The following is a 27,367-nucleotide window of genomic DNA, read 5'->3' as shown; positions in this document are numbered from 1 at the left end:
AGCCACAAATCTCAGAGATCACATCTCAACTGTGTGCCTGTAGCAAATACACTGGTTCCCCCATGAAATACAAACAAAACAGCACTGAGAAAAAGAAAGAATACGTTATTTTTTTAGTTCATCACCAAATTTTCTTTGGGGCCTTACTTTCTTCCTGAATAGGTCACAGGCATTTTTAGCACTAGTGTAGTTTATCACCAACCTCATGATACTGTCCCCCTTTTGTACTCTACAGTCATTTGAAACTCAACTCTGTTCAGCAGATGTTACTCTCCCTTGCCCAGCACAGCACCCTGAACAACTTGGTAAATAATTTGCTGAACTGGGCTGGATTCATTGAGTGACAACTCTATAAGGTAACCCTGCACCAATGGGTAAGCAGGGGCCACAGGGTCGTAGAAGATAAAAATATGGCTATCATGGCACCCTTATCCTCAATAAACTTGAACTTCCAATGATGTAAATGAGACATGCATGACAATAATATATACACCCCAAAGCAGACTGCAAGGGGTGCATTCTTTCAGTAGTGGGCTTTGCAGGTGGTGGGGCTGAATCCCACCCTCACTGCAGTCTCATGACACTCAGCTCCCTGAGGGCAAGGGGCTACGTCTCCTTTATATTAAATACTCAGAGACCACTAAATAGTAAGTACTTAGCAAGGCTTTATCAAATGGATCTGTTTAATCTTCACAACAACCCCAAGAAGTATAAATCATTTTTCAAATGTGGAAATGGAGGCTTACGGAGGTAATGTGACTTGCTTGAGGTTATGAGGTTAGTATAGTAAAAATAGCAATAACAACAATAATAATTACTATTTTTCATTCTAAGAAAGGCTGCCTTCTATTTATCATTCTCTAAATGTTTCTGCCACAGGATTCTCTTTTCATTCTAAGATGGAAAATGTTCTCTCTGCCTATATGAAACCTGAAGTTCACAATCTGAGTTCTTGAGCTCTGGTTGGCTTTCTGCTGCTGCCAGTTTCAGCAGTTCCAAAGGGCACTGAATGGTTTAGGGCAGATGGATCAGCCACTTTCCAGGTAGGGATATTCTGCAGCACAAAGGTTCCCCAATACTCTCCCACTCCCTTTCAAATCACTAGGTGAGAATTAATCTAATTTCAATTCAGTTCAATAAGTCTTTATTGAATAGCTAAACTATGTGGCAGGTACTTTTCTCTCACTACTTCCAAAATTAAATACTTAGTATGAAAGTCTTTGTGCCTGTCCTCCTGTGATTAAAACACATCTCACCCACTTTCATGAACAGTAAAACCTCAAGGGCAGAGACCAAGTGACCCACCAATCTCTGTAATGAAAAACAGTGCTAACACAGAGTAGGCATCTTAATACATTTTCACGGAACTGAATAAATCTTTGACAGTTTGTTCTAGAATTAGACATGCCTGGGTTTAAATCAATCTGGCCCAATTGCTGGCTCTGTAACCTTAATTTACCTTTCAAAATCTCAGTTCATCCATAAAACAGGAAAATTAACATTTACCTTAAAAGGTTGCTTTAGGGATTAAAAGGAATGGTATGTAAGGCACAGTGCCTGACTCATAGGAAGAGCTCAAGAAATGAAAGCTAATCTCATTATTTCTAGTCCCACCTCCAGATCACCTCCACTACTTATTACTATCATTATTATTATTATTACTTTGAAGGTTCAGCTAGGTAGCATGACCAAGGTATTAAGATTTGCTAGTTAATGAATACTTTGATTAATAGAGAGTCCCAACACAGGCCATACAGATATCATTAACTTTCAAAGATTTAAGATACATTTTCCACATTAAATCTAAAATAATCAGATGTCATCCTTTCTTCAATAATTTGGATGATACTAGAGATCTTGCATTGCATAACTCTGAAGAAAAAAAAAGTGGCTGTTTTTTTCTTTTGGATAATGCAGAGCTCACTATCAACTAGAACAGTGTTTCTCAAAGTTTACTGACCAGGATCCAATAAAGCAAAAAAAGTAAGAAATATATTGAACACACAACAGCTTGATGTCACAACTCAAAACATAGGTAACTGAACCAAAAGTTTCATGAAATAATACTTACCCTTACTAAGCACTAGCCACTGATCTTTTCTGTTTCATTTTTTTAAATTTATGTAAAAATTTATTTGACCAAAATGTAGAAAAAATGATACAATTACATATGATACAGTTGCAAGAACCTAAACAAAAAGTGTGGGTTTTATTCAATTGCACAATTTGCTGGTGTACCTTCTGGGCAGCGTGATGCTTAATAAATAGGAGTGAGGGGCAGAGGATTTGGATAAGCTAGAAGCAGGGTGATTTTGTCAGAATTTTAAACTTGAGTTGGCCCCCCACACTGCTGGGGAATGTGGAGTGTTTCAGCTCTGAGATTTTCACCAAGAAAGCAGAAATACAACAAAGTCAAAATGTCTACTTCACTTATTGTTTTAATTTTTTTTTTTTAATTCTGGTCAAGACCCAGTAAAATAATTGTAGGTAAAACTAGGACCTAGTAATTTACTAATATTGTTATTCTGTCTATTGGGGTGTATCAAGGATATGGTTTAACATATCCTCCCATCAAGATACGAAGTTGTACTAATTCTATTTTACATATTAAGAACCTGACACTCAGCCAGGTTAGGTGACTTGGATGAATAAACTAAACGACAAACCCCGAACTCACAAGTTTCCTAACTCTGTAGTTCAGACTCTTTAAAAAATTATAACTCAATTCCATAAACATTTATTGAGTACTTACTGTGTGCCCAACATTGAAATAAGAGAGCATTTGACAAGATCTCTGCCCTCCAGGGCTCACAGACTACAAGGGAAGACAAGTATGCCTTGGTACATGGAAATCGAAGTGGGTACTTTCCTATTCTGGAGGAAATAAGCTGATTCCCAAACTACCATCACCCTTTCTCTGGCTACACATTTTCCTAGGACATGAGCACTTTACAATCTGAAATAAAGTTGGTATTTTTCCTTCTAGTGCTTTTTGGCACCGTAACCCTAACTGCACCACTGAGCACTGTCATCATCACATCACACTCTGACCAGAAGAGTGCTTTAATGCCAAGCCTCTCTAAATAACCAATGTCCAAGTCAGTAGTATCTTTAGGGTGACTTCAACTTCTGAGAAATCATGACCCAATAAAGGCAAGTCTTGACCCTGCAAAACAATCAGGAAACCATAATCCTCTGATCTAAGACATTCCATAGCTACTGATTCAAATAAAGTTAAAACCAAGTCAAAACAAAACACCTTAACCTTCCTAAACAATAGCTTTTACCTATCTCTCTAGCTTTATCTTTACACAACTTACGCTGCATTTACACCAGACTACTTCTCATTCCTTAAGCAAGTGCCCATCTCCGTGCCTTTACTCATAGTCTTCCTTCCACACAGCATGCCCCTTTTCCTAATTTCTCTGCCTATCAATCTTTCCTGGCTCCACCCAAATGGCATTTCCACCATGACGGCTGTCTCCTTCCCCCAACAACAACAAATGTCTCCTCTTATGTATATTGTATCTCCTCTGCTGAGATGCTTTTCACATTCTGCTGTCACTGTCCTTACCCACTATATTGGAATCTGTTTTAAATACTGTGACATTCCAGGAGGCACCTAGAATGTGGTTTATATGCACAGACATGCAATCATATTTGCTGATTCCACACTGAAAAACTTGATCTAGAAAAGGAATTGCTTTGTTTTGTTTTTGTTTTTTTCCCCCTACAGAAGTAAACTTTGGCTAAGCTGGATGTATTCCTAAAGACTCTGGAGCTAAGACTTCTGATATTGTTAAACATGTATCCTGAGGCAAGCGGCTGAGCCTTATTTTCTATAAAAAGGGGTTAACAACATCTGCCCTAACTACATTAAGGAGATCAACCTGACACCAGAGAGCAAAAATTATACGATGTTAAGTGAATAGGAGAAATGATCTCCCTAGACAGAGATCCATGACAACAGAACTGTGTTGGGAATAGCTAAAGTTCTAGAAACACAAACTTGCTCCTCTGTTCTTGGAAAATTGACACGATGATAGTTCAGGAAGAGTACTCTTCTGATTATAGCAACTGCAAGCCCATATCACCAAAATTCACCAACTAGACACCTGCTTAAGAATTTTTACTAAAGCTCTTCTAACCTATAAGTCTTTTTTTCTTGCTGATAACCTTAAGCCAGAAGTATAAAGCAAGAAGGAATTGAGACTCAAGTACTAGCTTAAATAGGGGTCAATTTTTTAATAATATGAACATGTATCTAATAATATGAACATGTATCTAATAATATGAACAATTTTTAATAATATGAACATGTATCTAATAACATGAACATGTATTTTTTAATAATATGAACCTAAGAATATCCATCTGCCCCTCCCCTTCCCAGTCACCTGCTCAAATCATTCACCCGATCATTGTTTTGGTCTTTCATTAACAGGTGTGAGATTTTTCTAGGCTAAACTATGCACAAACATCTTCTACCCCTCTCCACATTCAAGCTCCTTTCTTCCACTGGTGTATTTCTGCCCATACAAAACACATGGTAAAAGTCAACCAAATTCGGGGCGCCTGGGTGGTGCAGTCGTTAAGCATCTTCCTTCGGCTCAGGGCGTGATCCCGGCGTTATGGGATCGAGCCTCACATCAGGCTCTTCCGCTATGAGCCTGCTGCTTCCTCTCCCACTCCCCCTGCTTGTGTTCCCTCTCTCACTGGCTGTCTCTATCTCTGTCAAATAAATAAATAAAATCTTTAAAAAAAAAAAAAAAAAGTCAACCAAATTCTTCCAGAGAGCCTGTGTATCACATACAAGGCTGCTTACAAAATCCTTAGTAGAACCTTGGTGAAGCCTTGAAATAGATAGATGTAGAAAGAGAAAAATTCTCTTGTCTGTTTCACAGTAAAGGGTCTTTTTTTTTTTTTTTTTGAACAAACGCATAAGGCCTACAAAATGGTGCTTGGGGGATCCAATCAATTTATAATCCTTCCCCTTGACTTTACGGATTAAATTGAAGGAAAGAAAATGACTCCCTTTCACATCCTTCCCATGATCATATAAAGTGGAATTCCAAATCCATGACATTAAAATACTGTTCCAAGGAGGTTATGTTTTCAATTTCAGTCTCGAACCCCTTCAGGTGCTACTTGTATTGTTTTTTTGTCCTTACTGGTGACAGCAACAAGTCCTGATTTAGAACAGCTTGCGAATTTTATTTAACGTGCCTGTTTATTCCCCCTTTCAGAGCCTTGGGAAAAAGGCACAAAATTAGGCTCGGCCTAACACGGGTCCTGACACTCCCCATTAGCCCTTCCCAAGTGCTTGTGATCAATAGCTACATCAGGCCTTTACGGTGACTCTCACCCTGTCTCTTTCTTTCCTGCAAATAGGAGGGTCATAAATTGAGGGCCAGCATTCTGCTCACATCTCCCACACCTCTTCAGTCAATGTGATCGCTTCTAGAGCTGTTTGCACTGCCAAAGCCATCCATCATCCTGCCTCACCAAGCAGGAGAAAGAAAACTGATGGCAAGTTAGAAAAATCTCATTAAGCCACTTTTTGCCTCAACCTCTTCACCACTCCTTGAAAAATAGAACTTCAAAATTCAGTCTGTTGGGGGAAATAAGAGGGATAGAAGGAAAAAGCTGATGTGGTGAAGAGGAAAAAAAATAGCTCCAAAGTAAGCTGGTTTCTGGGCCAAAGTCAAATAACTCACAGGTTATGATAATACATTTTAGACAGCAAAGATGAGACTGTATTCATTAGCTTAACCTGGTTTTTTTTCTGCTTGACTTCTGAAATTCCTAACAGACTCTTTCATGAAATTAAAAAAAGAAAAAACAGCACCGATTAAAATTAATTTTTATATTCACCTTTTTTCTCTTTTAACAAGTAAATCCCAAGTTAATTCTAATTCCAAAGGGGACCATAAATGTACCTTGCAAAAGCCTATGAGAATGCAGAAAACTTAATAAAGCCACATAATTCCAGGGAAGAACTGAGGGCTGGTCTGTGTTTAAAAATTACTGTGTGTCACCTCTACCCTCCTTGAGTTCTGGGGAGAGGACGGAGACTATGAGGGTAGCATTCAATGTCACTTGTCCCCAGGACATCTGGCACAGGCAGACTGAAAGACAGCTAACATCCTCTAGACACCTTTAATACTCAGGCGTATGACTGGTACCTTCCCATATTGTTTCTCATCTGATCCACACAAAACCCGGTGAGTCAGGCCTTACCATCTCCATCTGAAAGATGAAGAAATTGAAGCTCAAAAGCTGAAGGACCTCATCCAAGATCACCCAGTTACTAATAGGGAGAGTCAGGACTCTAGCCCCAATCCACCTGACTTCAAAGTCCTTGGCACTTCCTGGTTTCGTGAGACAAAGAGCAATCTTTCCAGATGGCTGCCGGTACAGGCACACCCTGAAGGTCCTGTGAATCCAGAGGCAGACCTGTGGTTCTGTAGCCTCTGAGCTGGCCCTGCCAGTAAAAACGCGGGGACAGTGGTATCTAGCAGAAACAAATCTAATTTTTCTACATATGTATGAGTTGATGTAACATGTTTTTAGCCCCATCTGCACACTGGCCCTCTGGGTCCTAATCACAATAACCAGGTTGATTTCAGGATTGGAACCCTTTCTACTACAGAGGTGATTAAAATATAATCAAGCTCGAAAGTTATCCTCCCCCAAAGCCACCTAAAACAGAGCAACTCCAAAATAAAACCAATTTACATATTTTAGTCCAAATTAAAAAGTAAAAGCTAAGGATTCCCTTTTAATATCCTGAATAATAAATGCACATTTATGTAAAGTTTCCTTTGGGGGAATGGTTACTATGAGGACAACTTTCCCAATATTATTCATAAATATCACTTTTGTTTTGGTGTTACAGTAAAAATCTGGACTTGTGGGAATTGTACTGTCTGTACCCAGTGCATCAACAGAGATAATTAATATTGAAGACAAGTACAATATCCAGAATTTTAGATGGGTGGTTGGCTGCATTACAAAAAGTAACATAAGAGGATGATGAGTCAAATCTGGTCAAAACCACACATTACAGGGACTTAGTCGCTTACTCCATTTTAAGTGAGCACTCTTCTAATAAAAGTTTCATTAGTAAAGATTGCAAGTTCTCTGGCTTTCCACGACAGACTTTTAAATAGCACTTAGAGCTAAAGTTTATCATTAAAGCTGTATTTACTACTGCTGCATCTTCAAAGGGGGCACTCGAAAAAAAATTCAACTCAGCCTGTTATTTTTCATGTACAAATTAGAAAGGAAAACTCTAAAGGTTTAGACTGGCAGCTTAGGAAAACACAGGCTACTTGAGAAGCCATTATTGGCACATCCCAGAGCACACTGGGGGTCATGGCTGTCTGTCTATACCACCGCGGCCACACACACACACGCACACACACACACACACACACACACACACACACACACACACACAGAGTACATGCAGTATCTAAGTGTGTATCACAACTTTACTCTATGACGTCTGCTCTATGTGCAATCTTAAAGTTTGCACGGGGGCAGGCCAAGAGGGTCACATGGGGGACAGGCACTCAGTCATCTCTGTTAGAAGAAGAGCATTCGTATTTCTGTAAAATTAACAGGCTCTAGCCAAGCTCCGCGGGTAGCTGACAGAAAGACAAGTTCCTCCCAACTGTCTAAACTTTCCTTTTCCTGAAAGCAACATCTGCATACATGGAACCTTATAGACAAAAATGTCCTGAAGATCTTTGATTTCTATCTTTTGGAGTCATGCCTAGGCTCTTACAAATACAAAAAGAAAAACATTTGTGTACTTGAATGTTCCGACAGATCTCTTCTCATAACTTGACACAAACTGCATTATGTGACATCCAACCTTAAAATCCCTCTCTCCAACTTTAGCTCCAATCACAGGGATTTTGACTCTTATTCTGTCTTTCGATCAGTGTCAGAAGAAAAAGAAATGGTGACCTTGAATTCCACCTTCCAGAGAAATGCACACGGTAAGTCCTTGACAAACACATCTTCATCCAACAACAAATGATAGCTAGCCTCTACTGTGCACACAGCTGGCAAAATATCTTCAAAGGCTAGTCGCTACCAGACAGTAGACGATAGAAGGTAACTGATTCATAGAAGGAGCAGGAGTGGATTCAATGCCACAAAGTGCAGAAAGGAGGCAACCTCTGCGTTGTGGTGTGTTTTTCAGAATTCGCCATCTTGCTAGAATTGTTTCTCTGCTTCCTTATATCCTTAAAATAAAACTAAACTTCTTATAGAAAAAGTATTTATGAATTACATTTTTATAGCTTTAACATGAATAATTAAAAAATCAAACTCGAGTTTAAATGTTATTTTTCAAACCAAGAGTCCTAGGTAAGTTATTTTTAAGAGAGACCTATGACTTGTAATCTTTTTCCATTTTTAAAAAATCACATATGCTAGTTTTGCACTTTACTTTTGTGGTCAAAAATAAGGCTTTCCAAAAACAACAAAAAACAAAACGCAAGCACAACAATTACATTGACCTTATTTCTTCAACATTTTCACTGCTTCCTCAACAAAAATTATTTAAAGATCCCTTTCTGGTGTTCAGCATTTCGTGATCCTTATGGAGAAAGATCCATATTGAAGGGAAAATATCTCTGGTATTAAATACAATGAGGAACTGAATGCCGATCTTCCCTATAGCAAAAATGGTCAGTCCTAAAATGGTCAAGTAAAAGGCAAAATCTTGAGGGTGGAGCGTGGGGAGACAGAGAAAAGAGACAGAGTGAGGGGGTAGGGGGAGCTGCCAGCATATTAGGAGCACTGACACTGCATAATTTATTTCTTAATGAATGTATAAGGAATTACCATTAAGCACAGTGAACATCCAAAGCAAGCTAGCTGGCTGATTGCTTTCTTATTTTTTATTCTTTTGTAACAATTCCATTTCCAAAGTGCTTGATTCCTAACACTGATGCCCCAAAGCTATTGTGAGCACACTGCCTGAATACTTAATGAGGTAAACAACAAACAAAAGGGCTCATCTTTGGTGCCCCTAGCTAGCATCCCAAACTGGATATAATTAAAGGTGTGAACAAGCAAGCAGGGAAGTAATGAACCTGCAAAGTCAAGGTTCTGAGAAATTATCGGGCATCCCGCACTGCACCAGTTCAAATTTATCACTCATTATCTCTTATATCGGCAAGTGCAGATCCACATGTTGGTACCCCTCTCCACTCTTGTCCTCCAGCCTTTTTTTTCTTTCCACCTCTAGATGAGTAATTTATGACAATTACTGCTTGTGACAACTCCCACCGACCCACGAATCACCTTTCTTTTTAACCTTAAAAAGCTACTGACCTATAATAGCCCTCCACCCTTAAAATACGCTGAGATTTAAAAAAATACGAGGCTGTTTCTAAAGCACACACATACACACACAAACTCACAAAACAACACACAAACTGCTAACACAGCCACCCTACCTCCTAATTGTTTTTACCAATAGTTAAAGATTAGGTTCAAATGCTCCCAAAGAAAAAAACAGCTCTCTTTCCACATATACATACATTTTAATTTGAGTCCAACCCCTTGATTGAGAGAGCAGTTTCCAGCTCACAAATACTGCCATGGGCCTGCACATTCACAGTTCCTCAAGTGGCAACTAAAGAAAGGTGTTTGGTTACTAATACAGATCTGCAGGTTCTGGATCTATCTTTTTTTTTATTAAGTTTTGTATTTTTCTAATAAGAAAACTCTTGGAGTTTGTGAGGAGGAGAAGCCACTTCTCATGGGAAGCCAGCCCAGTTTGGTTTTCTTTCCCTTTTTAGATGCACATACACTTGCAAGTATATATACACATTTGGTAATACCAAATAAGGAAAACCTAAGACAGGTGCAGGATTCCAGAAACACACATGCTTACACGGATACACACACACACACACACACACACACACACAGAGTCTCTCTCGCTCACATACACATACTTTCCAAATATCTATCAAATGGATGGAAGAACAGACAGCGGGCAATAAAAGGTTGACTTCACTTTCAAAAGGAGAATTGGCCAGTTCTGTACAACATGGTCCATCTACTGGAAGATAGTAAGATAAAAGCTTGAGAATGTTTGTGTCCCTCCAAACCCCCCAAATTCCTAATGACATTGGGAAAAAATACTGCATTGCAGCATTTGCCAGCGCACACTCATGTGTCTAGCATCCGCTGGCCAGCTCACCAACAAATGTACATAATAAGTGTCCAGGCATATAAATTAAGTGCCTGGTGGCCACAGATCATTGGAACTGATGAAGAAATTTGTCAAGGCCAAAATACCTCTGTCCACATACAATGACCTCTATCAAGACCCGCCATTCCTTATTTGTGGTACACACAATTTATTTTGTGTGTGTGTGTTTTTTTTATTAAAATAAGGCATTAAGATGTCAAGGGCTAAGTGAAGCAGTGTATATCCTCATGGAAGGAATAGTATTTGGTCTACATATAGGAAAAGAACCCACCCACAATAAGGAAATAAGTGCAAAGGGAGAAATCAAACCAAAGAGAGGACTTGCCCTGAGGAAACCCTTTCATTGCTAGTGGTAATTCTTACTTGAGAAAAACACCTTGATTCACCAACAAATTCTTTTAGAGAGATACTGAACACACACACAAAGCACTATCCAGGCAACAATTTCTAGATTCGAAATGTCAAATAGATTATCCCCAACAGAAATGCTAAGTTTAAAATACCTGAAGTCTACCACGTCTCAAACCCTTTTTCAAGACTGAGTTAAGAACTAAAATGCAAATGCGTAGCTCGTTTTCTTTTGCTTTTCTCAAAAAAAAAAATCTATTGTTATTAGCTCACAACAATCTGGCCTTCCTCTCATCACAAAATCTTTGAATATTCAAAGGACCAAGGAAGGGCTATCGGGAGAGAAAAAAGTTTTAAGTCTTTGGAAAACTATCAAACAGAAGCAAGCTCATCTATATCTGGCCAGGAGGATGACTTGAATGAATGGCAGTTAGAAATGAATGGGACTACAAAAATGAGTGGTTAAGTTGCTTGTTAGGCTTTTTTTTCCCTGAGATATTAAAATTGTCTTACAAGTCGGTGATTCTCAAAGCAATTTCTCAGCCATTTCCCTATCCACCTTCATTTTATCTTTTTAAAAATTTAAATATTAAACGATGTAGCCATGATGTTACAGTGACATATACGGACATTGTGATCATTAAAACTGCGATGTAGTCAGGTGTTTTTTGCAGAAATATTTCCGATCAGATTTTCACTTCTTAAAAAATGCACACTCAGTCTTGGGCTTCTGTAAAGGCACACCTCCACACACAGGTAGTAGGCATTAATATTTTTAAGACAAAGAAGCAAGAAAGGTCAGCAGTAGAACCACGTGCCTTTTTTACAACCCAAGGCTAAGGTGACAGTTCTTATGGAAATTATTATCCCCTAACTAAGAAATGCTGGAAATTTCTCAGAAAAAAAAAACTATATTAGAGATAATAAAAAAAAAACTATCCTAATTTTAAAGAGACATATGGTTATGCAAAGGTTCAAGTGTATGACATACAACAAAAAAATAAGTTTATTTATTTTAACCTCAAGAGTCAAAACAAATTTAAAAAATCCCCCAATAAGAAGACAAAACAAAAAGAAGCACCCTGCAAGGGAAAAAGAAGGGGGGGGGAGGTGAGTGCAGAGATTTGCAAGGGTAAAAGTAAAAATTGAGTACTTTCAGTAAAGCCAGTTGTATTTCCTCACCTTTTAACATATTTCAGTATCTTTTGATCTCTCATTTTGGGGTTTCATGTTAGCTACCTGATCATATATCTAAATTGGAAGAAACCATAACAGATCATGGTTTTTATGCTACCTCCTCTTAGCCTAAGCACTATACCTTTCAGTCCTTCTGGTACCCACCATCATGAGAAAAAGAGACTACTAGTAAAGCACACTCAGAGAAAAAGGGGGAGAGATGCCTGTCACCCAGCGCACGCACGGGTCCTAGACGTTCAGAGACACTAAAAAAAAAAAAAAAATCAGCTCTTCACTCAGTTTATGCTAAGACCAGACCCAGGACCAAATGACTTGCACTTGCTGCAAGGGTACAGTCTGATGGACCTTGGGGTTGGAGGTATAGAGAGGAAAACGAAGCAAAAGGCCAGAATACAGTTTTTCATTTATTATTTTTAAAAGTAATTTCTACTTGGGATATAAAATGAGAGATACAATGAACTCCCTGGAATTGTAGTATCAGCATAGTGATTTAGTAAAAACCCCAATATCACCTAGCACAAAATCATTGCTTTAGGGTAAATCTATTCTACCTATATTTCTCCAATGGATATTTGCTGGAAATTTCTAAGAAATCATTTGCAGAATCTATCAGCTGCGGGAGTTCACTATTATGCTTCCGTCAACTTCATTCAATATAATTTACATTTTTTTTCAAATGGCCTCACAGGATTCCTTGCGATTTTTCGCACGTACAATTTCACAGCAGGGAAAAGGGGGAAAGGGGGGGGAAAGCAAGATTCCCTACCCTCCCTTCCCCCCTCTTCTTTTCTCTCTCTCCCTCACTGTTTTTTAAACCAAAAACAAAAAAACAAAAAAACCAGGAGAGACAGAACAGATGCTTAAAAATAGATTTCTAAAAATCACTGTAAACCAGAGTTAGAAATGTAATTAACACCTATTTATAAAGAATAATTAAAGTTGGGCTGGCCACAAAGAACAGCAAAGATAATCGAGGTCCTGTCCTCCCCCCCCTTTTTTACACTGTTTGCAGTGTGTTCTCATGATAGCCACCTGCTCCCTACTCGGCTTTTCCTCTGTTCGTTTCCCCGGCAACCTTTCATTGGGTTTTCCTCCCAGCTATCGCTTTCAGTTGGGCTGCTCGGTCTAATCTTATTTGTTTTACACCCATCAAAACAAGCAGCCAGACAAAGGCAATCCTCTAAGAATGGGAAAAAGACCACAGCTTTGTTATAACATCTATGCAGAGCGAAAAGTCCTCCCCAGGCTTTTCTAGCAAAAAATAAGTGAGATGGATATGAATTTACAGCCTCCCCACATACCCGGCTTTGAAACCCCGTGAAAGCTATTGCTGGTGAAATTCAAAGTCAAAGTGGGCACTCGTGGCATCTGACTGTGCCATTTTGTGCCATATCTTCAGGGTCAACATCAGGCGACAGGAGCGGCACTCAAGGAGTTTCCCTGCTTCTTTTTTTCCCGAAAAAGATGATGCTAAAAATAGATTTACTACTTTGGCAGAAAGGTTTTCCACTTCCCCTTCCACATCCCAAAGTCCTGTTTCACAATTGCATCTGCTGGTCCTGAACCTCACCTCCTCCACCCCTCGTACCCAGCCTTCCCCATCACTCCTAGCAGGAGACTGAAAAAGAAATGTGCCTTTAACTTTAACAGTCATGTAATTCTGTTGAAAGCTCACAGAGGCGGTGGACACGCCAGCCAACAGCGACGGTGACATTGTGATTGTCAAAAAAGACACCAGCCTTGCTTGGCTAAATGTGTGTTCGATGGAAGAAGCAGTGTGTGTGCCTTGTGTGCATGCAGTGCCATTACACTTGGAGATGGATTCTGGCTTTCAGAAAAGAGAAATACTAATAAACACACACACACACACACACACACACGATCTGCACAGTGATTTACGATGCACGGTCCATCATCCTTACACACACACACACACACACACACACACACACACACACACGGCTGGAATCTCCAAGCTGCCTTCCTCTGAATTTTCACTTACCATCTTCAAGCCATTCCACTCCATCTGTGATCAGAAGAAGATGGACCCTCACACAGTGTGTCAAAAGCGGAAAGGAACGTTATGTAAAAGCTGACATTCCTTCTTCCAGAGCTGCTGCCCAGAGAAGGAAGCAACAACTCAACACGCCAGGCACCGCTACACATACAAGCCGCCTCCTCTTTTTTATGAGGTCATGACAGGAAACTCTTTGAAATACAAGATGCAGCATTTACTGAAGCCCAAATAAATCACTCTCTTTGCCGTTTTGACTGCGCAGTCCCCCGAAACACAACTGCCCATCTCAACGTTCAGTATCCAGGAACTGCCTCTCGAGCTTTAAATTTCCAGCACGGAAATGGAGATTCCTAACCCCGCTGCATCCACCTCCAGCCCCACAAAACCCAGGCACATAGACAAACCCCCTCTCCCTTCCAAAAAAAAAACCAAACCATTTTCTGCCAATATGGTCTCATGTAATATAACCTCTTTCAACAAATCAGCAATTATTTCAGCCCACCTCCCCTCTACACCACCCCCCTCCTTTATGTTGAAGGGAAAACTGACAATGACCTGTTAAAAATGACAATCTATTTCCCCACTGCTTTTCAATAAAAGGACCTACCGGCACTCTCTACACAAAAGAGATAGTAAATGTAGGAACCAAACAGCAGCAGAGAACTAAACTCTTGTGCAAGCATAAGACTGGTCAAGGTGTAAATGCTTTTCTTCCCTCCAGCAACACAAACAACAGATTATAAATCTAGTCATACCTACCATAACCATTCTTATTGGCAAATATTGGGTCTCGCAGAGCTTCGACTCTTCTCTTAAAATTTGCAAAGGTTTCAGGATATATATTTTAAACGACTACTATTGTTATATATATTTAAAGATCCACAAAACACAGTGCGGATGATTGTAAAGTAAATCAATTATTTGGGGGGAGGGGATGGGGGGAGAGAAAGAAAAAAAAAGAAAGAAAAGGAGCAGTGAGCTGAAACCCCCGATTCTAGGATGTAGATAAGAACAACTGAACAGAGCCTTGCTGAAATTGGCTCGAAGCTTCCCCTTTTTACATCCATTTATGGGACCATCTGTCAGCCGAAGCCAGGATCTGATTGGCTGGGGAAACGAAGGGAGGCGTTGCAACATCAGGTGCTATTTAAATTAGCTACTGCCAGATTGACGATGTTAATGATTTGGTGACCTCTACAACAACAGAGACCAGATTTCTGAACTGCTTCTTGTGTCTGGTAATTAAGGCCAGGCTGAAGCAACAACAGCCATACTTGTATTTTTACCTTTTCCCTCCTCCTAGCTCAAAAGTACTGTAACAACTGCAGGTCACCGGCCGGCCGCTTGTAAACCTTAATAGTGGGAGTGTCCTCCCTTTCCCCTGTCCTGAGGGCTGCACCACCAAAGCCCTTTGACAGAGGGCTTTTCCAGTATAGAATATTTTCAACCACCTTATCTTTCTCGACAGTTGCTTTCTAGCGAAATGCATATTTAATGATCTGCCTCTAGGCTTAAAGATACAACAAAAGCACTTTAATGTGCTAATACATCTACATTTTAACTTTATTATTTCCTAATATTGCTGATTTCTAGTAAGTAATGCTCCTTCTGCAGCTAACATGGCCAGCGTTTCCAGAGAAAGCAAGTTTGAGATTGTGTTTGCTCCGCGAACTGGTTTCCTACAAGTTTGCTTCAGAAAACTGCTTCCTAAAAACAAAAAAAGAAAAAAAGCTGGGGGGAGGTGGGGGGGCAGCTGTCAGCCTCTACCTTTCTGCCTTCTGTCTGAGCTTTTCAAAACAGAGAATGATGAATGATTTATTTAAATGAATTTATTTCTCAACTTGGATAGGGGCATGATCTGAATTTTTAAAAATGCACTAAAACACGTTCTCTCTTTGCTTTCCCCGCTGCTATAAAGAATGGTAAAGCATGGTTTTGACAACAGCATCATTTCATGACCGGTGCACAGTGCTCATCTGGCTGAACTGAACACGTGATTTTGCTTCTCTCCTTCAAAAGATGTCTTTTTTCTTTGGCCTCTTAAAATACTTGCAAAGAGACATTTAGCAAGTGTGTGGTGATGTGTACAGTTTGTATGCCTATGTTATACATTTCATAACCTCTACAATACCAGTCTTCAGTAGTATAGTGATTTGTTCTGGTTTGGGTTTTAAAGTGGCTTACCTGAGGAGTTTTTGCTTTACTTCTATCCAAAAAGCTAACTTATCGCTATTTATTTAATTCATAATTTAGTCAATTTGTCCCTCAATGAATACATAGAGGTAACAAATATTACTAAAGAAATAATTCAACATAATTTTAAATCTTTGGCTGGAGTTGACAGCGAGATGGGACTGGGCAAAATAGAAATATAGACCGAAAATCATGGTACACTCTGGGCTTCAAGTCCAAGAATAGACAGGTCTGTGAAAAATTATTAGAAAGAAAATAACCTTTACATTTAAAAAAATTAGAACTATTCTCTCCCAGCTACTATTTCACGAACACACACATAAATAAACACAGATATGCATGTTTTTAAGAGTACAAATACACCACAAAACAGTATGTGTTAGGTACACTATATGGAAAATTAGACTTGAATATAAATACATTCAGCTGTTAGAAATAAAAATCCATGAAATAGAAAAGTAGAAATGTTAAATCTATAACCCCTTCAAGTGTAACAAGACTGAATTAAGTAAACTTTTAAAATAATTTCTCTAGTAAATATACAGAGTCCTACGAGTCACAATAGTGCTACAGTATCTGTTGAACTGTGTTCTAGGGATGAATTCATAGCTTAAAGGTTCTAAAGAGCTCAACATCCAGACACAGGGCAGGTACAGGTGCCCCAAATCAATGACAGAAACTCTGAGTGCAATCTCCCCAAAACCGAAATATTGTGAAAAGAAAACCATGAACACAATGCTGACAGACACACAAATGAAAGCAGCTCACTCCAGAACAAAATATTTACTTTGTATTTCTCTGGAGGTTAGAAAAGTCGGAATTTCTTAAAACCATTCTCCCCCATCCATACTAATCTCAGCACACTCAGTGAGTCCTTAATTACCATTAGGTATATCAAAAGATGTTCTGGCCACCCTTCTGAAACAGGAACTGTACATTACAGTATAAATAATTAGCTGGTTTTGCGAGGTTAAAAGAATCCATGCACTTTGTATATTGATCACTTCTCCAAAAAACCTCCACTCTAAAGTCTTTCAACGGAATCCTCAAACAAATGCACAAATGTCCTCAGAGGCCTTTTCTCTAAAGACAAAGGCAGAATCCTATTGTTGGGAAAAGTCAACCTTATTATTGCATTTCCAATAGTACCATTCATCTTTCAGAGTGAGGGGCTGACCGCTCCATCAGTGGTGTGACATTTGTAAAGCAACAGATTCTCAATATATTATCTCAAGAATCAGGCAGGCGAGTCTCCCAGTCATGCATGATTTTTTTTTTCCTGCCACAATCCTCCACCACCACAGAAAGAAACTTGTCTCACTCAGGCAGCTAAGGCAACCTAAAAATGATATCCCAGAGCTGTGGGGCTGCTAGAGCCGCTGTCTCCCTCTTACCATAAATGAGCAGTTTCTTGACTCATTAATAACAATTTCCCTTAAAAGAAGGAATCTCATATCAGTCAGCCCCTTGCCACCATGCACACATCCCAAAGGTTGCGGACATGTCAGCATCAGTCGCCGGCAGCCAGCTTTCCCACACAGAGTCCAGATGGACTGTACCAGAAGCCAATTCAGCGTTAATAACTACCTACTCCGCTCAGTGGAGAAGCCTTACGTGGCACAATGGGCTAGGAAACAGCAGCCGGCTGAAACTGCAAATAAAAAACACAAACCAAATTCTCCAAAAGCACCAAAAGGAAGGAACAGAAAGGGAAGCGTGAACTGTATTCCTTGACTTCCATGAGAAGAAAAAAAAAAAGAAAGAAAGAAAGAAAGAAAAAAGAAAAAGAAAAAGAAAAAGAATCCTTCGTAAACATAGGGGGAAAAAATGAAGGGGGGGGGGAAACAGATGCTGCCCAGAAAAAAGTGACAAAATATTACCTCATTATTTAACAAAGCAGCATTAAGCGTCCTGCTGATTTCAAACATCTTGCCACAGATTTTGTTTTAAGAGAAACAGATAGAATCCTTTGCAAAGCACTCCGTCTGCAAAGGGTTCTTCAATTTTCTTGCGCGCCACGGAACAGTCAATATATTATTTCCCTAGAGTTCGCACATTAAAACCTCTAGTCAGTGAGCTGAATTTTCCCCTTATCTCACACACAGTAGACTCCTGTTATATGTACTGCTCTCTTTGCAAGAGCAGCCTGCCCCAAACATGGCTGGTGTTTAAACTACTCTTTAAAGTAACAGTTCACCATATAACCACCAGGTGGGTAGAGTGCACAGATTCAAATGAACCATCTTAAAGGATTGTGGTGGTGTTTTTTTCTCCCCTTTTAGGTGTAGAATGTGACACGAGAAACGCCAGCATCCTAACAGCCATCGAGTCTTGTATCTCTCTGTATCTTGTCAAAATAAATAAATAAAATTCCTTCTCCGGACTTATAGCGAGGAAACAAAACAAAACACCATCACCAATTCTAATAAGAACTGTGAAGAATGAAACACAAACACGCTTTGTTTCATTCAGCAAAGGATGAACAAGGAAAATCCAATCAACACAGAGCAAGGCGGTGGGGGGGGGGAGGGTACCAAAAACTCCATGGAAATATTTTCCTTCAGCAAAAAGAGAAAAATATTGACTCACGTGATAAAAACCCAATTCAAAAGTAAATATGTGGACGAAGCCCATACAAGATGGAGGCAAGAGTTTAAGGGTGCAACTTTCCTTTTGAGTAAAACATTAGGTTTATTTGATAAGGTCTTTAAGGATAGGAAATAATCCAGCAGCTTTTTAAAAGTAAAGACACTGAAAAAACACAAAAAACAAAATCTTACGCATCTCTTTTAAAAATACAATTACACGAATAGCTATAAACAACCACAATAGCAAAGTAATCATATATCTCTCCCCGATCCTGTTCTTTTTCCTTAAGATCTGCCTCAAAGTGGACCGTTTCTGTCCTATGTTATTTTGGGTATGTAGCTAACTTGGTGTCTCCTTTGTACAATTCTATTTCAATTAATCTGCTCCTGTGCCAGGAATAAATAGAATGTCCCAAGCTGAAAGCCCCAAGTGATGGAGGGTGGATGTTCAAAGATAAAGAACCACCTGGACAAAAATAAATCTCATCACTTATATTGTTCTATGGCCTGATTTTAAGGAGGATTTTATTACAGAGCGTGCATCGACTATCCTACATTCCCTCGTATCTAAAAGAGAAACCAACACACACAGATACCTGGGATTTTGTTTTCTTGGCTGGACAAAATTAAAGCCCTGGAACTTCCACATCCTCTTGCAAACACAGATGTCGATACTAGTATTTTTCCAGCCTGTCCAGGCAATATTTAGCCACACATGACAGTGACTCTCTCCTTCATCTTTAAGTCAAGGCTGCATCACTTAATACCATTTAACCTCCTCGCATATTTTAAGTTTCAAGTGACAATTTTTAACTGGGGAATGAGAAGGAGGAGTTGCTCTCATCAAATTCTGGTTGTATGAAATAAGCTAATTTGTACACTCACCATATGTCTTAAACACTAATTAAAAAATGTCACTTTCTTCAAACATTAAAATGTAATCAGCCTAGTAAATAAAATATTCTCGAGTTTTCTTGCCTTGGTGATAATTTAAAGAGTGTTTATCTCAAGGTAACCTCTCTATTTTGATTACCAAGAAAGGCTTTTGATTTGAAAAGGGAAAAAAGGAGATACTGGGGGCTTGGGGAGTGAGAAGAGAAAACCACAACTGTACGTAGCTGCACAAAGGAAAATAAGATGAAGCAGGGTTTTAAGGACCATAGTCTTGTTACCCTAAGGCAAATCCAGCCAATCAATACCACCCATTGACGGTCTACCATCTGCCATGCTACCCAGCGATGTGGCTAAACAGACCTGTTCCATATGACCGTAGCCGGCTCATTTTCAGTCGATTAGGGCAGTTCCAGAGCATTCACTTGCAATAGCACAAAACTCCAAGTCTGACTGAGCCTCTCTCTTCACACCAGTCCCTCCCAGCACAGCTGCAGACCTTTTCCTCCTGCTCTGGGTGTCTGGATTATCTCTTCTTGCCCCTCAATGGAATTAGCAAAATAGGGTGGGAAGGTAGAGCAAACAGACACACACACACACACACACACACACACACACACACACACACAGATAATTGCTGGCCCTTCTTCACTGTCATGCAGAAGTCGGGAATTCCATGTGCTCTGCCCTAATATGATTATGGCACACCATTTAAATAGCGTCATCAGTGTCCATGACCTGACATTTTCCTGTTGTGCTATTTCTTTTTATCTTCTCCCTCTTCCCTTGAAAACTAAACCTAAACTGCTGGCATTTCTTCCTTTAGAGAAAATACAATCAGTATGCCCAGACAATGGTATACTCATTTAAGGGTTTTAGATAAAACTTAAAGCCTATTTACCTTCAACGAATTGTGGTGTTGGTTTTGCATTTTTTTTCCTATGAAAAACATTAAATCAAATTTTATAGGAAAATGCAAACATACCACAGAGGCAAGAAAGATGCACCAGACTGACACGGAGTCTACTGGAAGGATTAGGAATTCACTGTCGAGGTTCTCTTAGAGATATATGACCTGACCCTATGATGTTTTTCTCTTTCCTGATAGTTTCATCTACTATGGATTGCAGGAAAGAGCTACAAGAATGCTACTGTGTGGGAAAATGTGACAAATGGATGTCTAGTCCACTTAAATTGCCAAGAGTTCACCAGTGGAGGTAAACTAACCTCCAGGTTGATTCATACTTGATCTTCCTGTTTTCTTTCCATACTCCTAAGCCTTACACTAGAATAGCAGCTGAAAGCAGAAGGTTTCTTTCCAGAATCAATGTACACTTTTTTCAAAAGTGCCTTTGACCATACCCTTAAAGCACTAGGATGTCTTTCTGGGAAAGAAAATTTAAAGGACAGGAAAACTGCCTTACTTACAAAATTCTGAAAAAGGTAAATACACATTTATAAAAAAAAATCTAATTTAGGTGGAGTCCCTGTCTGGACTTTTCACTGCTATATTCTTCATCATAGCCTAAGAAAACCCAGCAGGGTCAATGTGCAAACACATGGAGATTTCTGAAGATCCCTGCATTAAGGGATTTGAGGCCTTCCCATTTCAGTTCATAAGCTTCACTAAAAATTAAAAAAAAAAAAAGAAACAAAAAAACCTTAGTATAAATATAAATCTTTACAAATCAAAGGCCACTGAACAGATAAATACAGACTAGCCATACCATCAAAGGATACAGTGTTTATCCAGATTAATACAATTTTGAAAATAATTCATTACAGAGTTTTAGTTAAGATTTTATTTATTTATTTGAGAGAGAGAACAAGTGGGGGGGGAAGAGGAAGGGCAAAGGGAGAGGGAGAAGCAGGCTCTCCGTTGAGCAGGGAGCCCAACAATGCAGGGCTCTATCCCAGGACTCCGGAATCATGACCTGAGCCAAAGGCAGATGCTTAACCGACTGAGCCACCCAGGCACCCCTCAATATAGTGTTAAAAAAAAAAAAAACCTCTGGACTCATTTATAATTTTGTAACTATAAATAAAAAAATAGATGTACAGTATTGTAAAAAGCAAGGAAGGTAATTTGTAGAAGAAGGAGGAGGAGAAGGAAGGAAAGATAAAGGGGAAAGAAGGAGAGGGAGGAGAAAAAAATAAATTACAGGACTTATAGCAAAGTAAAAATAAAAACTGCTATTTTTTACGAAAAGTCTATTGTATACTGAACACTACAGTAGGCACTTGACATGCACAATCTCATATGACATCATAGTGGTGACAAAGGTTATATCGAAGCATTCTTCTAGAAAGATGTGTTCCTCATCTAAAAGTAAGATCTCCCCTCCATCACTTCGTAGAAGAATATGCTTAGTAAACATCTGTTGAATGAATGAGGAAGATGGGTACAGACTAGAAGAGAAAGAAAAAGATTTTTTTCTCATCTAAAAGTGACCAAGAGATTTCTTTGTGATGTGCTTCTAACTAAGCATGTCCTCAAAATGTATTTCATTTAATCTATCATTATGACCAGGCTATACATTGGAAGTGAGAGAGACACAAAGGATTAAAGCTGGAAAGCAAAAAAATCTTAGCGGGTAGGATGCATACCTGATTAAGTCCTCAGTCCCTACATCTTCCATATCTGGCAAAACATACATAGAGCAGTTGCTCGAAAAACATTGGTTGGATGAACTTCTATGTCCTTAGCCCCTTACAAGTACAGAGCCTGGCTCCAGGCAACACGCACTTATGAGGAAGGAATAAAGATCAACAATTCCAGTCAACATCACCTCAAAAATTATCCCAACATCACCTCAAAAACTATCCCACAAGTTAAATCATGTGATTTAACTAGGGGGAGCTGAACACCATCTTAAGGGAAAAGATATGCTGGCTCCCTAAGCCTCAGTTTCCTCATCTGTAAAATGGGCACAATAATAGTTCCCTTAAGGTTTGTTGCCAGGATTAAAACAGATACAGTCTTGGTGGAGGCAGTGCTCTAAATGGTACCTATTATTATTAATATGGAGAACAGGGAAAAACTGTATGACTTAGTACCTAGCTATAAGACTATTGAATCTTGAGGACAATACAATTCAGAGACTCTCAAAACAATTAGAGAATAGTAACAGAAAAATAACTAAGAAAGGCTGAATGGTCTGTTCCAGCTCCAATTAAAATGCCTCCTGCAGATTAGGACTTAGCCAATAGGCAAAGTTCAGTGCTAAATTCTGAGTGTGAAGAATAAAAAGAAATACAAGTAATAGATCCCACCTTCAAAGAACTTACAGTCTGGTTGGTAAAGGAACTTTCCTTCTTATGCATGAATCTTGATAGTGTAGGGAATATAAAAAGCATAGTATCAAAAGGAAATACTGAAGGACAGTTGATGGTGAGGATGCCATCTGGATTGATGGGGGAAGGCTTCATGGAAGAAGCTGGAACTAATACTAGGCTTAAAGAATGATAGGATTTGTCTAGGAAAATTCCAGATATTTCATATAAGAACAAAGGTGGGGGAAGAGGGCAGGAAGGGGATAGTGGCAGCCAGCTCATTCTAGTTAGACACCCTCTGAGGCTTCCTCTGAATCTATTCCAACCTCTTCCATTTTTTTAAAAGTTATAAATAGAGGAATATTATGATATGAGGAGTGTGGGAGAACAGACCTTTTATTCAGTAAGTACTTTCATAAAAGGAGCAGGAATTAATATTTATTGCACATCTATTATGTGTCCAACATTACACTAGGTACTTTGCCTATAAATCTCATTTCATCTCATAACTCTGAGAGTTCCAATAGGGAAACTAAAGATTAGAGAATTTGCTCAAGATCACACAGCTAGTAAGAGGCAAATTTATACATGTCTAACCTCAGTTCACACTCTTCACTACAACACTACCTTATATAGAAGAGTGTAGATCTAGAGATATTTAAATCTTATTCTCTATGTTATTCTATACTCAGAAACTAACATTCAAAATAATGTCATTGATGGGGCACCTGCGTGGCTCAGTCGGTTGAGCAGCCGACTCTTGATTTCAGCTCAGGTCATGATCTTGGGGTCCTGAGATAGAGTCCTACGTCTGCATCCATGCTCAGCAGGGAGTCTGCTTGAGATTCTCTCTCTCCCTCGTCTGCTCCTCCCCCACTCGCGTGTGCATGCTTTCTCTCTCTCTCTAAAATAAATAAGTAAATCTTAAAAAAAAAAAGTGATGTCATCGACATCTGCTGAGATTATAACAACAACAATAAAAAACGAAACAAAACCCAAGAACAAAAAACCCCTACCTATGCTTGCAATTTCAGTATTCCGCCACTAGGTGACAATAGAATCTTGGTCCTATGAGAATTACAAGCGTCACCTTTTTGCCTGTATTATTTGATGTGTGTGCCTCCATTTTTGGAAGTGGAGGAAAGAGTGTCTGATCCTCCGATGGAATTGTCTACTAAAACCCCACGACATTAATCTTTCCAAATATTTTCCAAATTTTATTTATCAAAAATTCAACTCTGAGCATAATTCTAAACTTCAACAATTTTCAAACCATTCTATCACAGATTGTATTCGATGAATTACAGTTCTTTGTTACTTCACACCGTACTGTGAGCTTGCAGGGTAGAAATTGTATGTCATTTGCCTTATCATCCCAGCATGAAGAATGTCAGTACCTAGAACATAGTGGGCACTCAGTAAAAGAACATAATTGATTCCAAATATTTTAGAAAAACTTTTGAACCAAATGCTTAGGGCACAGTTGTTTGGTACTTTATTCATTAACACACAACTTTCTTTCTCATGCCACCCTTAATGCAGGGTTATTATAAAAAGCCCTTTCCTGAGGTTGGTCATCAGAGAAGCATTTCTCTCAGGGGTTGGGTATTTCCTTCTGCTTTAGCCAGGGACAGTCTACATTCATTATAAGTCCTGCCCTGCACAGCAGTCTAGTTTACCTTTTCACCCTTCTTATGCCTGGGAAGATTGCTTCCTTTCTCTGTGGGAGATGAAGAAAAACCGTGAAAAACAAGGGAGGCATGCTATATACCTGTCAGAAAGAGGCAACTCTCCACTTGACCCTTTTTAGTTCTCCTCTCTGACTCAAGCTGGGGGAATGATTTAACTACTTTTAAGCAGAAGAGTAAAGTTACACATTAGTGCTGAGTAGCTCATTTCCCTTAGCAACCCCTTAGCAACGGCAGCTTCAAGTTCAAAACACCTCCTTGAAAAGGATCACATCTTTAACGAAGATGAGTATTTTTTTTAATGTAAGGTTTCTGAACAGATGTTTTAACATTACAACCCCCAAAGCCTTGTAGGCTACAAATATCTATTTCATGCTAACTTTCCTTTATGATATTAAGTGGTAACTATAATGATGCTGGGCTCCTGCGAAATTTCAGTCCCTAGAAAAGCGCTGGTCCTACTCTGAAATTATTCACAAATACATAACTTTTATTTTATCAAGTCACCATTAATCCTAGGTTATTATAGAAATTACACTTAAGTTCTTTAAAAAAGGTTATTGATATTGACCTTGCTATTCAGTTTGCTCCCTTACTGAGAGGAGTGAATAAGTAAAATCACAGTTTTTAAAACCTACATCAGGGTTTTACAAACTATATTTATTACACGTGACCTAAGGTTCTGTGGACAGTTCAAAGAAAAATATAAAAAGAAATTCCAACTTTACCCCAAACTGGTACTTACTGATTTTATTATTCAATACTTACCTTGTTCAGTTCACTATCTATAAAATGGATCGTGAGATAATCAAATAATCATCACATTTAATTGTTTTTACATTGTTAGTGAAGTGAGAGTACTTGCAAAAGGTTTTGCTAGCCTTCAAAAACCTTTAGGAATGTAAAATGTGCATATCATATATGTTATGCCTATCATTAAAACCTTAATCTTGCTTAAAAATGTTGGGGTTCTTTTGTCATCTTAAAGGTTTTGTAACTCAGATAATATATAAACTTCTGCTTGAAATGTGTTCTTTATTATCTATTAGCACATGGGTACCTCAGAGCACAAAATCCACAAGGGCTTAGAATAATGAACATCTTCACTGCTGATTTATTGTGCCAATCCCAAGATGTGGACAGCGAAAAGACATGTTTTCACTTGGTATCACTAGATAGGTGAACTGTGCCGTCCACCTGATGTTCTGAAGTTTTACACGTTTCCGTGTGTGAAGGTATTACTGATGAACATGCCTAGAGCAACAACCCCTATACACACTAGGTGCTCAATGCCTGTTCTTGAAAGTTAGATCCATTTTAAATCACTAGGGAACATACGAGGAGGAGCGAGAAGACCTCGAGGCCAGTTCCATCTCTATCACTAATAATTCTATGACCTTGGGCAAATCACTCTCCTCTTTGGACCAGAATCTCTTTGATTAAATAAGAACTGAAACTAGGTGATTTCTGAAGTCCCTGCCAGCTCTAATATGTCAGAGTCTATAAATAAATGGTTTGTAATTAGCAAACAAAATTTTCAGTAAGGTTAACTCAGATTTTCAACTGACATTACAGTGTTAGAATGCTGGCTAAGGGAAAGTCAAGCTTTTGAGGATTTTAAAATCTGCCTCAAATGAAGACCCAGGTTAGTATCATGTTCCCCCAATATCCAGTCTGGTCACCAAAGTTATCTTAATAAAATACAGAACTAGAGATGGCTGGTTAACATCATTAAAACCAATGGCTTTGACCAGCACCTTGATCAAGTTCAAAGATTCTCTTTGAGCTTCAGTGTCATCATATTCCAAATGGGGACAATAATAATGCCTGAGGTTGTGAGGCTTAAATGAGATAGCGCATGCGTGGTATGTATTATAGCATGTAGTACATGCCGTTAAGTACTAAAGATGCTAAATATTTTTTAATATTAGGTGACTCCTGCCTAAAATCCCTTCCACGATCCTCACTGCTTATATCAAGTCCAATTATTCAGTATGGCATTCAAGGCTCTTTGCAATCTGGTTTTCATTTAAGCTTCCTGAGTCCTTTGGGACATTCCCTTCCATATATACAGCCCTACACATGCCAGTCTATTCTCCCATGTCCTTTCTACCTCATGCCTTTGTTCCTGCTGTTTCCTCCGTCTGAAATGCCTTCTCTCCCTGGAGAATCACACTCATCCTTCAAGTCTTCAACCTCACTAAGCAAAATGGGCTGATTTGTAATTCGAGCTTTTCTAGTAGCTTCTTCCTGCCTCCACCACCGTCGTTTACAGGTCTGTCTCCCTGAGCTGCTTTCAAGATACACCAGAGCCAGGGCTGCTCTTCTTATCTGGCTTTGTTTTCCTCCAGTTGAGCACATTGGTTGTCTTGTAGTTGGTGCTCAGTAAATATCTGCTAAAGTAAAATGAACATATTCACATGGCAGGTTAAGACATGGCTTCTCATAGAAATGAATAATAAATAGATAAATGCCAAAGATGACTCCAAAAAACTTAACTTTTGGAATCTACCCCTCCACGGAACTTTTTTTTTTTGGGGGGGGGGTGAGAAGTCTCTGCCAAAGTAAGGTCTTTCTCCCTCTGGAAATGCTCAAATGACTAAAATCAGAAACTCTACAATAGAAGTTGATCTGCAGGACAAATCTATCAAGCTGAAGCCCTGAGCTTTCAACAAAGACTGTTATTTTACTACTAGAGATGGCAATGCTCTGGCTGCAACCTCATTTAGTGGCTATAATGTCAGAGTTTGCAAACTGAAAGTGTGCTTGCATAGCTGGAGAAGTAAGAGTCCCAGAGAACTCCCGTAAGTCCCTGTCTGATGTGAAGCCATGGGAAAGAGGAGGATACTGCTGATGCTGCAGCCCGGAGTATGAATTCATCACTGGCCCACATTCCCACACTCTATGCAACCAGGACTCTGGAAGAACT

General features: G+C 39.1%; 1 protein-coding gene across 3 annotated transcripts in view; it reads right to left on the bottom strand.

The window, feature by feature from the left end:
- The window catches only part of ELAVL4 (ELAV like RNA binding protein 4), a 134,599-nt gene that overhangs the window by 68,782 nt on the left and 38,450 nt on the right, over positions 1 to 27,367 (bottom strand). The window contains exon 1 of one of the 3 annotated variants that reach the window (XM_019802063.2): positions 14,565 to 14,809. The exons of 1 other annotated variant lie outside the window; for it this stretch is intronic. In XM_019802063.2, the coding sequence (XP_019657622.1) occupies positions 14,565 to 14,573 (9 nt within the window). In that variant the 5' untranslated portion in view covers positions 14,574 to 14,809. Of the gene's footprint in view, positions 1 to 13,790; positions 14,115 to 14,564; positions 14,810 to 27,367 lie in introns of those variants that run through there. One more of the 3 variants, XM_019802062.2, reaches the window with a different exon arrangement.

Source organism: Ailuropoda melanoleuca, chromosome 2, assembly GCF_002007445.2.
Source record: "Ailuropoda melanoleuca isolate Jingjing chromosome 2, ASM200744v2, whole genome shotgun sequence".
Taxonomy (NCBI): domain Eukaryota; kingdom Metazoa; phylum Chordata; class Mammalia; order Carnivora; family Ursidae; genus Ailuropoda; species Ailuropoda melanoleuca.
The sequence above is the reverse complement of the archived record's forward strand: the minus strand, read 5'-3'. Positions and strand labels throughout refer to the sequence as shown.